General features: G+C 37.2%; 1 protein-coding gene across 7 annotated transcripts in view; it reads right to left on the bottom strand.

Moving 5' to 3' along the window:
• Window positions 1-12976, bottom strand: part of HEPACAM2 (HEPACAM family member 2) — a 35987-nt gene that overhangs the window by 11948 nt on the left and 11063 nt on the right. For all 7 annotated transcript variants that reach the window (XM_014842962.3, XM_044767236.2, XM_070508454.1 and 4 more), the window contains exon 4: window positions 6034-6330. In XM_014842962.3, coding sequence (XP_014698448.1) covers window positions 6034-6330 — 297 coding nt within the window. The remainder of the gene's footprint in view (window positions 1-6033; window positions 6331-12976) is intronic.

Here is a 12976-nt window from a genome sequence, read left to right on the forward strand (position 1 = left end):
GCTCCTATATATTCAATTTTTCCTCTAAGCTTTTCTAACACCAGACTTGATGTGCTTCAACTCTCGCATTTCTTGACAGCCAGGCTGCCTTCACCAAAATTCCATAACTCCTGATCCCTCAAAAAGTATTCAATGCTAATTTATTCTAGTCAAGTTTCTGTAACACACTTTATCATGAGAAAAACTGCCGGAAAACATTTTAGTATGGTCTCAGCTTTTTCTTTTTTCCTCTCTTAAACTTGAAAATACGCTAATAATGATTATTTCAGAGTACTTCTCATTCTAATGGGGAAGTCATACTCTGGCATACATCAGCTCTTTGTACTTCCACGATTTTGAGGCCTGGTAGTTGGTTTAATACACAGTAAGAATGGATGTCTTACACTAGACAAGACACTTCTCCTCCCCTCTCCTTCATTTCTAACTTTTTGTCCCTTTTGATACATATTTCTCAAAATGACCAAATTTGCACATCTATCATACAGAGTAATCTCACTCATTCCCTTTACCATCACTTCCTCCTTTCTTTAGACTCCTTCCTTATTGCCCTCTTGCCTCTCTTCCCCTTGGCCTCTGTTTGCCCTACGTCAGAGAACCACTCTGTAGTGGCCAGCGCCTGTCAGCCCCAAACCCTGGCTGCGGCAAAGGCCAAGCCTCCTTCCTCTGGAGATGAGGAATAGGGATAGTCTTTCCTCAGAACAGACGATCTTTCTTGTTAGGCTGCCTTCTCCTCTGGGGCATCCTGGCTCTCTACTCTCAACACTGCTTCTCTGTCCTAGAACACACAAGATTTACCAGGTCTAGAATTTGAATTTGCTCCCTTTCCCAAAATAAAAAGTGCCAAACATGTCAAGGATCAAATCACGGGGCATAGTCACTGTAGTCTCAGCTCTAGGCAAGCGTGTTTAGGAGAGATGGACTTTCGGAACCCCAACTTGTAAATAAGACAGCAGGGAAATTCAGACCAGACTGCCACAGAGAATATACAGAAATCCCAAACGCAGTTCTGGACACTTGCAGGAGCCCCAGTCTTTCTCCTTTCAGAGAGTTTTCTAGCACACAGTGTGCCGTTCACCCCATTATTTAAACATGATTGACTCATTTACCAAAGCCTTAGTGCAAATGCTATTTGCCCCCTCCTTAGGCAAACAAATAAAATGAAATAACATATTAAGTGCAAATATGGGCAAGAGGTGTGGTATCCATGGTATCGCACCCCTGCTGTTTGAGAGACTGCACCCAAAACAGGACAGCCATATGCTACCAGTCAGCGTGTCTATTTCTAGATCAGAATGGAGCTCTGCGATCTCTCTCATCCAACCTGTTCACTGATTATGGCAGCTGAGTCACATCCCTACGGAGATGAAGGCGCCATATTGAGGGGTGTGCTGGTTCCACACTCCACCATGGCCCCACCTGACAGACACAGCTATTCTGTGCTAGTTGCTCATGGGGATGTCACCTAAGGTCTCAGTGTCTGGATGTCGTTCAGGGCTGTAGTGCTACCTCAATCGTTTTCTCCGGTGACCCAAAGTGAACTACATCTCCTAGAGATCTTAACCTGAGAAATCTCTAGGTAGATGGAAGAAACAGGTAAATTCATTTTCCTGCCCTGGGTCATTTTCCTATTCTCTGCTTCATGAAAAGATGTGCAAGAAATAAATATAAAAAACGATAGATTTCTTAGGATCACATACAGATTAAAAACATTTCTATCATGTCTAAATCTCAAATTATGGCCATGAGGCCCTTGGGAACTCTAAGAATTTATGTATTTGAATTTCTTCACTAAATATGAATCCTTGAATTCTGATCATAAACATTTGCATGTGCATGGCACAATAGTGATTTAGACCCCATTAAAATTTTAAAGTAGGGACAGCTGCATTCAAGGAAGACTTTAAGGTAATAAAATTATTGATTTTTTCAAAATACAAATGCTAATTTATTATTTTAACTACTACTTTTCCTTGAAACTTATATTCTACATATTATTTTTAGTTACAGGTATTTCATGATTTCTCATTAATATGAAAGTATATACATGTCATGAACAAACCAGGTAATCTCTTTGTATATAGCATAAAATTAGTTAAGGTGATAAGAAAATACACACTATCCTGTATACATGACATATCTTGTAGAAAGATCGTAGTCTTACTGATATTCTCAGTCAGGAACATAAAGAGAGACAGTTTGTATAGTGGTTAAAAACAAGTGTTTTGAATTCAGATATTATTTTCTCTAGCTGTATGACTTGCTCATTGCCCTGTTTTCTTTAGGATATCTCCAGTGAAATACAGAAAGGTCCTTTAATGTCTCAAATTAGGTGTGAATCATAGCCCATGGAAGGCACCTCCTGGTCTAGTCTTACACAGGCAGGAAAACATGGAGTTAATTGTCACATTCTCCAGCCTTCATCTCCCCAGCTGAAAGTCCCTAATAAAACTTTTGATTATTTCCTGATTTTGTTGTTTTCTTGCCATATTTGTCATCTTGGAGTCGTCTTTGACTCCTTTTTCCTTTGCCCTCCACATCTTACCGCTGAGACTTTTTGGTTGGCCACATTCTTTGCTTCATTAAAAACAAAGAGATTCATCTATTTCTTACAGCTTGACTCTGGTTACACCAAACACAACTTGATTCTGAAAATATTTCAAAGGCAGTTACCTGATCCCTCTAAATTATTTCAAATTCTCCACAGATCTCAATATAGATTGCTCATTAGAGTGAATGGTCAGTAAGTGTTCAATTGATCGTTACAAAGTGATGTTCATTTTTTCACTGTAGATTAGTGTGCACTTAATCTGCATTGCAAAGATTCACTCATTTGGAAAAGTTAAAAAAATCAAATGTTTAACAAAACAAGTCAATACTACTCATTTTCTTTGCCATTTTGTCGCTGTTTGAGTTAAAGTTCTATGGACATTTGGGGGTTGGAAAATAGCTCTAAAAACCACAAAGAGGTCACTGATGTTGACAACCCTGCATCCCTCTGAAAAATAAGCACCTGCTTTTCTTATTTACTATAATAACAAATGCCTGGTCTTTGTACAGGTCAAACAGGTTTTTTAGATTTTGCAAAAGGCAATTATTTGACATTAAGACTGTAGCTGTCTTTGGACTTTGGTAATAAGATCTTAATCAAATATTGGGGGCTTCTGATATTATGAAAATACCTTGGCTAAATATTAATAGAGAAAGCTTGGGCAGTGAGAAAGGCTTCAGTGCAGTATGTATCTACATATTATAGCCATGTTTGCACTTACAACGAACATTAGGAACAAGTCTAAGATGATATCCGGGTTGCTACTAAACTATTTCATGTGCTTAATTACAGCTTGCTTTAAAATTATGTTTGGTTACCCACTGAGGTAAAAAGCTGGTTAAGCATATTAAAAATTTAGTAAAATCAAAAGCAAAGGATGCACTTTAGCTGTTTACAAACCTGCTACCTATATTAGGTTGTGAGCATCCTGTTATGGGAATTATTTTTTTCAAGTGGGATTCTCAGTGCTCACCTCAAAATTTGGCCCATGATTAGTGCTAAATAATGAATGAATGAGTGCCTGATTTCTATCATCCTAAACACATATATGCTGTTGGGGTCTACAAGGGAAATATATTATTATCTACTGCCCAAATAAAGCATAATTCAGGTGAAAATTCTAGATCTGCATTGTCTAATTTGGTAGTCACTAGACATATGTAGCTATTTACATTTAAATTACAATTAATAAAGATGGAATAAAATCATAACTTCAGCTTCTCAGTTGCATAGCCATATTTTAAGTGTTCAAAAGCCAACTGAAGCTACCATATTGCTACCATAGTGGCTACCATATTGGATGGTGCAGATGGAATAATTCTTTCATTGCAGAAATTTCTATTTGATAGCACTCTTCTCAAGAGGATGGTAGTTTCTTCATGTAAAAAACCAAAACTCCACCATGCCAGTATGTACATTCCAATATACTCGGATGATTTTGCAAATATGAATACCCTCAACTTGAAGGAATCCTGGGACTCCATTCACTATATATTTCTTCATCAATCTATAGTTTGTGATAGTCTTATAATTCTTGGTGGCCCTTTCAGAGCCTTTTAATATACTGAAAAAGCTATGGAGAAAAAAGCGCCTTAAACAAGTGGTTGTCACACCTGTGCTTGCTAAATATTCAAATTCCCAGATCCTACCTGCGATCTCCTGATCCAATAGGTCTGTGGTGTCTTAATGAAAATTCATTATTAGGCTTCCCCAGGTGATTTTAATGCAAGGTCCAAGGGCCATATGCTGAAAAATCTAGCTTAAGAATTTCAAGAATAATATTTTTGCTTCATTTATTCAAAAAAATCTATTGACTCTGTGTTATGAACCCTATTCTAGGCACCAGGGCTATAAAGACAGAGAAAGAGAAGACATCATCGGAGAGGGTATTAATGGGTGGTACCTCTTGCAAACTTGTTCCTCCACCAAATCACAGGCACCCTAAACACCACTTCCTGTCCAAACCTGCCCTCAGGTTTTCCCCATGTGGAATCTGGCTTGTCTTTGTCTGTATGAAAGGTGAGTCCAAAAAGGACTTGATAGTAATAGTAGAAGCAGAAGAAGAAGCAACAGGAGAAAGAAGTGGAGAAGGAGGAGGAGGTGAGAGAGGGGGATGAGGAGGAGCAGGGGGAGGTAGAGAAGGAGAGGATGAGGGAGAGAGAGAGAGGGAGAAGGAAAGAAAGAAAGAAGAAGGAAGGAGAGAAGAGAATGTGCCTGAGAGAAAGGAAGGAAGGAGAGTGGACAAACTTGGTGATGGTATGGGGGGAAGGCCATAAGTAAGAGAAAAGAGTTTGGGATGGCATTTAGCTTTCTGACTCAGGTTGGTAGACAGTAGGGACATTCACTTAAACAGGGAATATAGAAAGAATAGTAATTTTGGGAAAAAGAAGATGGTTCAGTTCTGTTATGTTGGACTTGTATGCTGCCTCTGGTAACTGTACTTCAAAGTGGAGACACACAGAAGGCAACTGTCTGTACAGTTGAGAGCTTTAAAAATATGTTTCGGATGCACCAGTGTTGCGTGAAATCATGAGAGTGAATGAAATCACACCACTGAATGAAGTCAGACTGCAGAGAGAGAAGAGAAGGTTCAGAAGGTTGGGAATTTGGGGCACCTAAATATTTTAGACAATGATTCTTAACCCTTTGTGGATCGAGGACCTTTCTGGAAAATCAGATGATTTCTAGAGAATGTCAAATTTCACAGACTTACAAAATTTTGTAGTTTCCAAGGTATTGAGACCCCTGTTGAGAGCTTCCACAGATTTCAGGTGTTTAAATGATGAAAGAGGAAGGGGAGCCCATGAAGGATAGCGAGAAGGGGAGTCAGTTAGTAGGCAAACCAGATTTCCAACTCATGGAGATTTACTCATCTGACCTAATACAATCATAGATATAAACCTTTTAAATGAGTAGCCTGCTTCTCTTATACTCCTGTTTGTAAAATCAGGAAAGCAAGAACGCATTTCTAGAGGTAACTCATTGAATTCTCTTTTTCTTCATAGTCCCTCAGAGTTAGCAATTGAATTCCCCCTTCATTCCATTTTGAGTTTTCTTTCTTTGGCTCATAGAAGCCATGGCTCAGTTGACTCAGGAAAAAGAGTTTCTTAGAGTATTTCAACAATTCCAGGGGCCGGCCCGGTGGCACAGCAGTTAAGTTTGCATGTTCCCCTTCTTGGCGGCCTGGAGTTCCCCGGTCGGGATCCCGGGTGCGGACATGGCACCGCTTGGCAAAAGCCATGCTGTGGTAGGCGTCCCACGTATAAAGTAGAGGAAGATGGGCATGGATGTTAGCTCAGGGCCAGTCTTCCTTAGCAAAAAGAGGAGGATTGGCAGTAGTTAGCTCAGGGCTAATCTTCCTCAAAAAAAAAAAAAACCCCACAATTCCACATGATTTTCTCTTCCACATAAGTTCAAAATAGGGGTAGAGCAAGGCCAGCATGCATTGGCATTTCATTAGGATCCCTGCCTTTTGTCACACTTACCTACAGAGGTGATGATGACTGTGAAATGAGTTTCATCTTGCCTTCCAGTTACATTGTTGTAAGCACAGCACACATAGTCAGTTGTCTTCTGAGCTACTTTCTCAGATGCAACTTCTAAGTGAGGCCCGTGCTTAATGACATATGTTGTATTGTCAGTCCTCCGGATCCAGGAGTAGGTGTTGGGAGGATAAGAATCGGCAGAACAATCAAACAAGATGGCTTCTCCAATGTCAACAGTAAACACTTCCCCTACTTTTAGCCCTTTATCAGAATTAACTCGAAGTCCATATGGTCCATCTGCATTAATTGAAAAAAGAAATAAAGGGGTAACATCAATGATCACAATAAAGTTTTTGAGTTTAGGAGAACTTAGCAGCATTTTACTTTCTATGAAAGTCTTCAAGTTAAGCTTGGGCAAATAGGTCCTCATTTAGAATATCAATAAATGATAAGAACCTAAAAATGTTTTATTCTGATATCCATGGAAATAGAAATTATTTGCGATGTGATTGAACTTATTTGAAATAGTGAAAGTCTTTAAACTTAGTATACTAAGTTATATATAACTTTACAAATACTGTCATCATAATTCTTGTGCTAAGCTTTTGAGTAATGTATTGATAAATGTGCAATACCGTTAGACAAATTTCATCTTTCTGAAATCATAACTGCACTTGAAAGCATTTTTAAAATAGACTATGGCCACTATTTTTTCTTTGCCAACCATACTTTGAGTTTTATACGTTTTTCTCTCAGTGCTAAGATAGGCCATGGAAATATTTATAAAATACATAGTTCACATGGAACACAAATCTGTACAAATGGATACAGGAGTATTTCATATTTTCATGACATTTTAACAGTTAAAGAATTTAAAAAATTCCTCTTTGCAAGCTAAGCTTAGAATTTCATTTGGAAAAAATACATCTTCGTTGTCATTAACAAATATTTGTAAATCATCAATAAACTACTTAATCATGGATATCCCATGTTGTTTTTCCTCACCCTGCAATATTCCTGTAGCATTTTGCTATTTCTATGGCACCAGATTGCCTGCAGATGAAGACACATTTCCCATCGCTTTCTCCAGAGAAAAATCAAGAGATTATAAAAATATTCCTCAGCTAGACAGGTTTTTCTCATCCAGTCTAAATCCTGGTCTATATTCTAAAAACTTTAAGGTTTAGACACAACTGTGCTCATTTTCCAGTTGATTATAACCAACTTTTATTGGATATTTGCCATCCGAAGTCACTTTAAGCACTTACGCAGAAAACCACATTTAATCTTTAAGGTAATCACATGAGGTAGATATTATTATTCCCAATATAAGATGAAAGAAGAGATATTTAAAAATTTAATTCTCCCAGGGTCACATACTACTAAATAGCAAAGCTAAAACTCTAAAATATATGCACTTAATCAATCATATTACCTCTCTAAAAAAAGTGTAAGTGATATAAATTTCTATCTCAGAATAATTTCTTGTTTTCTAACATTATTATTAATTTTACAATAAATTATTTTCTAATTATATATTAGTTCTGTACTCAGTCAAGTTATCAATCAATAAATACTTGTTTGAGAGATAGTAAGTGTTAACGTATTTAGTACACAACAGATAAGAAATATGTTAAGACACAGTTCCTACTCTCAAGGAATTCATAAACTGGATAAGGCCATGGATGGCTTGCTCAGTAATAACCTAATCTCAAAGGTTTTGATTTCAAAAGAAAGGACCAACTATTCATCTCTCATTATGTGGATAAATATAATGTTGTGACCAGAGAGTAGGATAACTATGTTAAATCTTGATTTTGTCAATTATTAGTTAAGCGTTCTTCAGAAGTCATTTAAACTTTTTGAGTCTCACTTTTCCCACCTTTACTATAAAAATGTTGACTAGATGACTGATTGCAAAAGTTCTTTCTTCATGCCACACTAAAGCAATTCTGGATACCAGCTAGCTAACAGCAAATTTCCAGAGGTTCTCTATTATGTCAGCATTTCTGATCAATCTACCACTGGGGAAATAAATTTCATAAGATATAACAGAAACTTAAGATGCAAAACAATAAATGATATTTAGCCAGGGAACACTCAGCCAGCCCTGGTGGTCTGGTGGTTAAGATTCGGCACTCTCACTACTATGACCTGGGTTCATTTTCCAGTCAGGGAACCACATTACCTGTCTGTTGGTTGTCATAATGTGGCAGATGCATGCTTCTGTGATGCTGAAAACTATGCCACCAGTATATCAAATACTAGCAGGGTCACCCCTGGTGGACAGGTTTCAGCAGAGCTTCCAGACTAAGACAGACTAGGAAGAAGGACCTGGCCACTCACTTCTGAAAAAATTGGCCGTGAAAACCCTATGAATAGCAATGGAGAATTGTCTGATATAGCAAAAGAAGGGGAGAGGATGGAGCAAAAAGATCAGACATGGTTCAGCTCTGCTGTGGACAGGGTCACTAGGAGACAGAATCAACTTGATGGTACTAATTTCTACAAGAGAATATACACTTTACACTCTGTGTTTTTGCTTCCTAAGGACACAGAGACATCTGAAGGAAAGCTATAGATTTATATTAATATGTATATGAAATGATCCTACTTTCACAAAGCAAAGATAGAAGTTAGTACTTTCAAATTTGAAGTAATCAGGAACCGGACAGAGATGGAGGATTAAAGTGAAGAGAAATGAATGCCCCTTTCCTGTGACTGCACTGGAAGCCTACCATGTGTTCTCTCATTTCAGGGTGTGAAACAGTGTCAGAGGAAAACCACTGTTTCAGAACTGTGTGCTATAAAATGAGACCCTTTATTCTGAATTCCACTAAATAGTATGTTGTGTAATGGGAGTGAAAAGTTGTTTTCACTTATTTAAAATCAATGTGGAAATGTCACTGTGTGCGTGATACTGTTCTAGGCATTGTGAGGGAATCAGAGTTGTTGTAGACATGGTTCCTGTGGCTGTTACCTCAGGGCCAGTGTAGCAGCAGGGTCCCTTAAAGTTGTCAGCATTGACGGTACATTAGGGAAGCAAAGGCCACCAACCAATGGCCACTGGTTATGGTTCACATAGCAGTAAACCAATGGGAGGAATCAACCAAGTTTTGGAACAGCAACAGATCCAAGTCTGTGCACAAAAACTTAAGTGTTGGAGCCTTTCCGAGGGCAGAACAGGGCAGGCTTGATAAAGAAGAGAAGTGTGGTCATAAAAATACAGCCATTCAGTCTCGGTCTTCCCACTGGTTTTCAGGGTTTACAGAATGTGACTATAAAAACAAACTGCCTGATAATTTAACATACATAAAAATGAGTGATATCCCTTTCAAAGTGTGCTGACATTACTCAAAACTTTTTTGGGAACTCCTCATTTGGAATTACCTTAAGACCGTGCAACATAATGAATTATTCTCAAAAGTAGGAATTCTTCTATTTTGGAGAGTGGGTTCGATTTGTAGAGGAAGCCCACAGTCATTTAGAGTCAAGGCTGGTAAATAATGTTGATCATCTAATTTAATAACATCATTCCAGTTTAAAATAAAATATGCTTCTAAAGAAAGGAATCTGGTTATCTTAGCGTATCTTCCCTACACTCACGTTTATTTTGATTTTGCTACTTCCCCATTTGTTGGGTTTCATGATTGGCATAATCTTTTCTCTTCTGTCTGTCTTTTTGGTTTTTTTGTCTGTCTTAATTATATCCTATATCTCACTCTTCAGAGTTAGCCTCAAATCCCTCAACTACCCTAGTCCCCACACAAGCGTCTCTTCCAGTTCTTGGAACCTAAAACCTTGAAGCGTTTAAGTTGCTTGCATCTGATATGATTTCTTAAAATGCAACATATTTTATCTGCTTACATAAGAAATAAATGTTCATTGCAGAAAATCCTAAAATTCAGAGAAGCACAGAGATGAAAAGAAAACTCATTTGTAATTTCACCACTCAGAGGCTGAATATCCATATTTCAGTGTATGATCTTCAAGTCTTTCTTCTCTCTCTCTCTAGCACACACACACAGAGATCTATCAATCCATCTTTCACACTCTACACACTGCTTACAATCTATTTTCCTCTTACTACACTAGGATGTTATTTCCTTTTCATTAGCACTTCGGGCTGGCCATCCCTTTACTTTGAGGTGCAGCCTAGTACATTATTCATGGGAACGGGCAATCCAATCAAAGACATTGGAGTGATTCAACCAGTATAGCCTCTGACTTTGAAGATGAAAGCAGAAGGATGATTCTATTTTGACTGTGGATTATGGTTCAGTTTCTTGCCTTTGGCAGAGAACTCCCAATAGAAATGAACCCTTTGCCTCAAAAATGGCTGTTTACTAAATGACTTGTAAAATCATCATCTGTTCTCTTTAACAATTTATGGCTGGGCGGGAACAGTACCTAAATTTCCATCATGATGCTGCTTGCCACCCTGCTAGGGAGCAGATGGTAAGTATTTACTGTGAATGACCTTTTTTTCCTTTAATTTTTATCACTTCGAGTACTTCCCTGCAGCAGTGCCATATGTTGCACACAAAATGCAGTGGTTACCAGGTTATTATTTACAACTAGAGCTGGAAGGCATATACATTTCATGAACTGCAAGTGGAACTGCAAGTGAATTACTGGCTTGACATTATATTCCACTAAGGCCAATACCAGATTATGACATCATAACCTCCTAAATATATGGTCAATTTTGACAGATTTTGTTACAGTTTTTTTCTGCCAAAATAAAAAATAATTCTTGCTTTCATGAAAACAATTGCTATAGAAACAGTGCCTTAAGAAAACAGAATAGATGACTCATGTTGAGATTCTAAATTACAATGTGGATGTCTATGGGGGAATATTGGAATATGACATTTACTAGATTATTGAGGAATTTTGCTAAAGGTCATGGAAAAAAAAAACACCACTCAGGAGCAAAGCGCTATAACTAAGAAGCTGCTATCTTATAATGGGAATTTAGCCTTTCTACAGCATCATGAAATAAAACTAGAATCTGCAAGGGATATGAAGAAAGATAATCCATTCCATTTTATCAGGTTCAAGAAATCTCTATTGAGTTCTTAATCTGTGCCAAGTATTGCCCTAGGGATACAAAGATGAATAAGGCAGAGCTCCTATTTAGGGTGGGGCACTTATGAGTAGAAGAGACTCAAGACAAATATAATCCAATGAGTACCCGAGGAAAAATATGCATGGGGTCCTGCAGGAGCAGAGCGAACCTCTTAGTGACACTGAAGAGGTGAGACAAAGTGGGGACAGGTGGGCCTTTTTGGAGAAGACGTTGTGAAGGAAGAAAAGGGTGTAACCAGATGAAGAAAGAAAACTGGGAATAACATCAACCAAGGCATATATTCTGTTTGCATGGAATGATAAAGATTGCAAACATGTTGCTGCCACACCAGCAGAAAGGATAAATGACAAATCTTTAGATTATATATTTTATTTAAATCTTATAGTCCCAAACCAAGAAAACAAAAACAAACAATAAAATAGGGCTATTGCAGCAAGAAAAATAAATAAATTAACAAGTTTGGTTGTGCATCTATATGTTATATACATTCTATATATATATGTTTCTACAGGTAATAAATGCTTAGCACAAATAAGACTATGATGTTTGATTTTTTAATCAAATTAAACTGAATGAATAAATGAATGAATGAGTGAATGAATAAATATCAATAAAGTGGGATTTTGACCAAGTGAAGTCTTTTGCATTTGAATGTAAAAACAATCAAGAAAATAAATAATACTATATTCACAATTATCACTTAATGAAAATAAAAATCTTTCTTAAATCATGTTTACAATACGTAAATGGAACCATTTGTAAATTTTCTCAGTGTTTTTCTTGCTACTATTTGTCATTAGTCTACACTCATGATAGATGTTTCTCTGTGAGATTTACATAGACTATGTCTAAAAGAATGTAAAGAAGAAAATTCAGTCTGTGAATAGAAGACACATTCTGTGAAATCTGAATTTATTCAAATTGGGATATTTTAATTCTCTCAAATAACACAGGGAAGGAAAGAAGGTTTAGAGTTTGAAGCATAATATTTAACATTAACAGCTGTGATTATGAAGTTTTCCCCCATTTTTATACTTTTCACACTATATATCAGCATATTCTGTTATAATGATTAGATTGGGGCATGAACTTGCACATGTTAAAAGAAAGATCTTCTTCTTACTTTGCCAGATTAAAATAAACTATATTGCAAAACAAAAGTGTAATTAAAGATACAAATGATATTTTTATGTGCCTATAATTGCTTAGACAACTTCCCCAGGAACTTTTCATTTAAATCTATGTCTAGAGTTTAAAGATAGGTAGATAGGTGGAGAGATAAATAGATAGCTATAATAAAGAATTGATGTAAAGAAAATATTTTCATGTAGAAAAAGTATGCTAAATTAAAGAATGGTAATGTTTGGGGAAGAAAAGAGTTCTTCTCAAGGTATTCTTTCAATTTTTTCTTTGCAGGTATCTCCTAGATTATCCAGGCACTCCAAACTTCTTCCTGTCATGTTGCCAAATATGTCACCATAGTTTTGGCTCAAAGGAAAAAAAATGGAAAAGAAAGGAAAAGAAAAAGAGCTAACATTATTGAGTTCTTCCTATATGCCAGGCATTAACTTCTTTATACATAAAATTTCACCTAATCCTCCCCATCCTTCTCTCTCCAGGGACAGTGTAGATCAAGAGATGTGGGCACTGATGCACAGAGACGGGGAGTCACTTGCACACACTGGTAACGGCAGCACCAGGGCTTTCACCTAGGCAGTCTGAATTTACTGCTCAGGGTCATAACCACTGTGCTACTCAGTGCACTTCCCATTGATACGATATTAACTAGAGCACATGGCCAAGACAAAACGTGACCAGGTTTTCTTCAGTTAGCAAGGATGCTCCAACACA

The sequence above is a fragment of the Equus asinus genome, chromosome 1 (assembly GCF_041296235.1).
Source record: "Equus asinus isolate D_3611 breed Donkey chromosome 1, EquAss-T2T_v2, whole genome shotgun sequence".
NCBI lineage: Eukaryota > Metazoa > Chordata > Mammalia > Perissodactyla > Equidae > Equus > Equus asinus.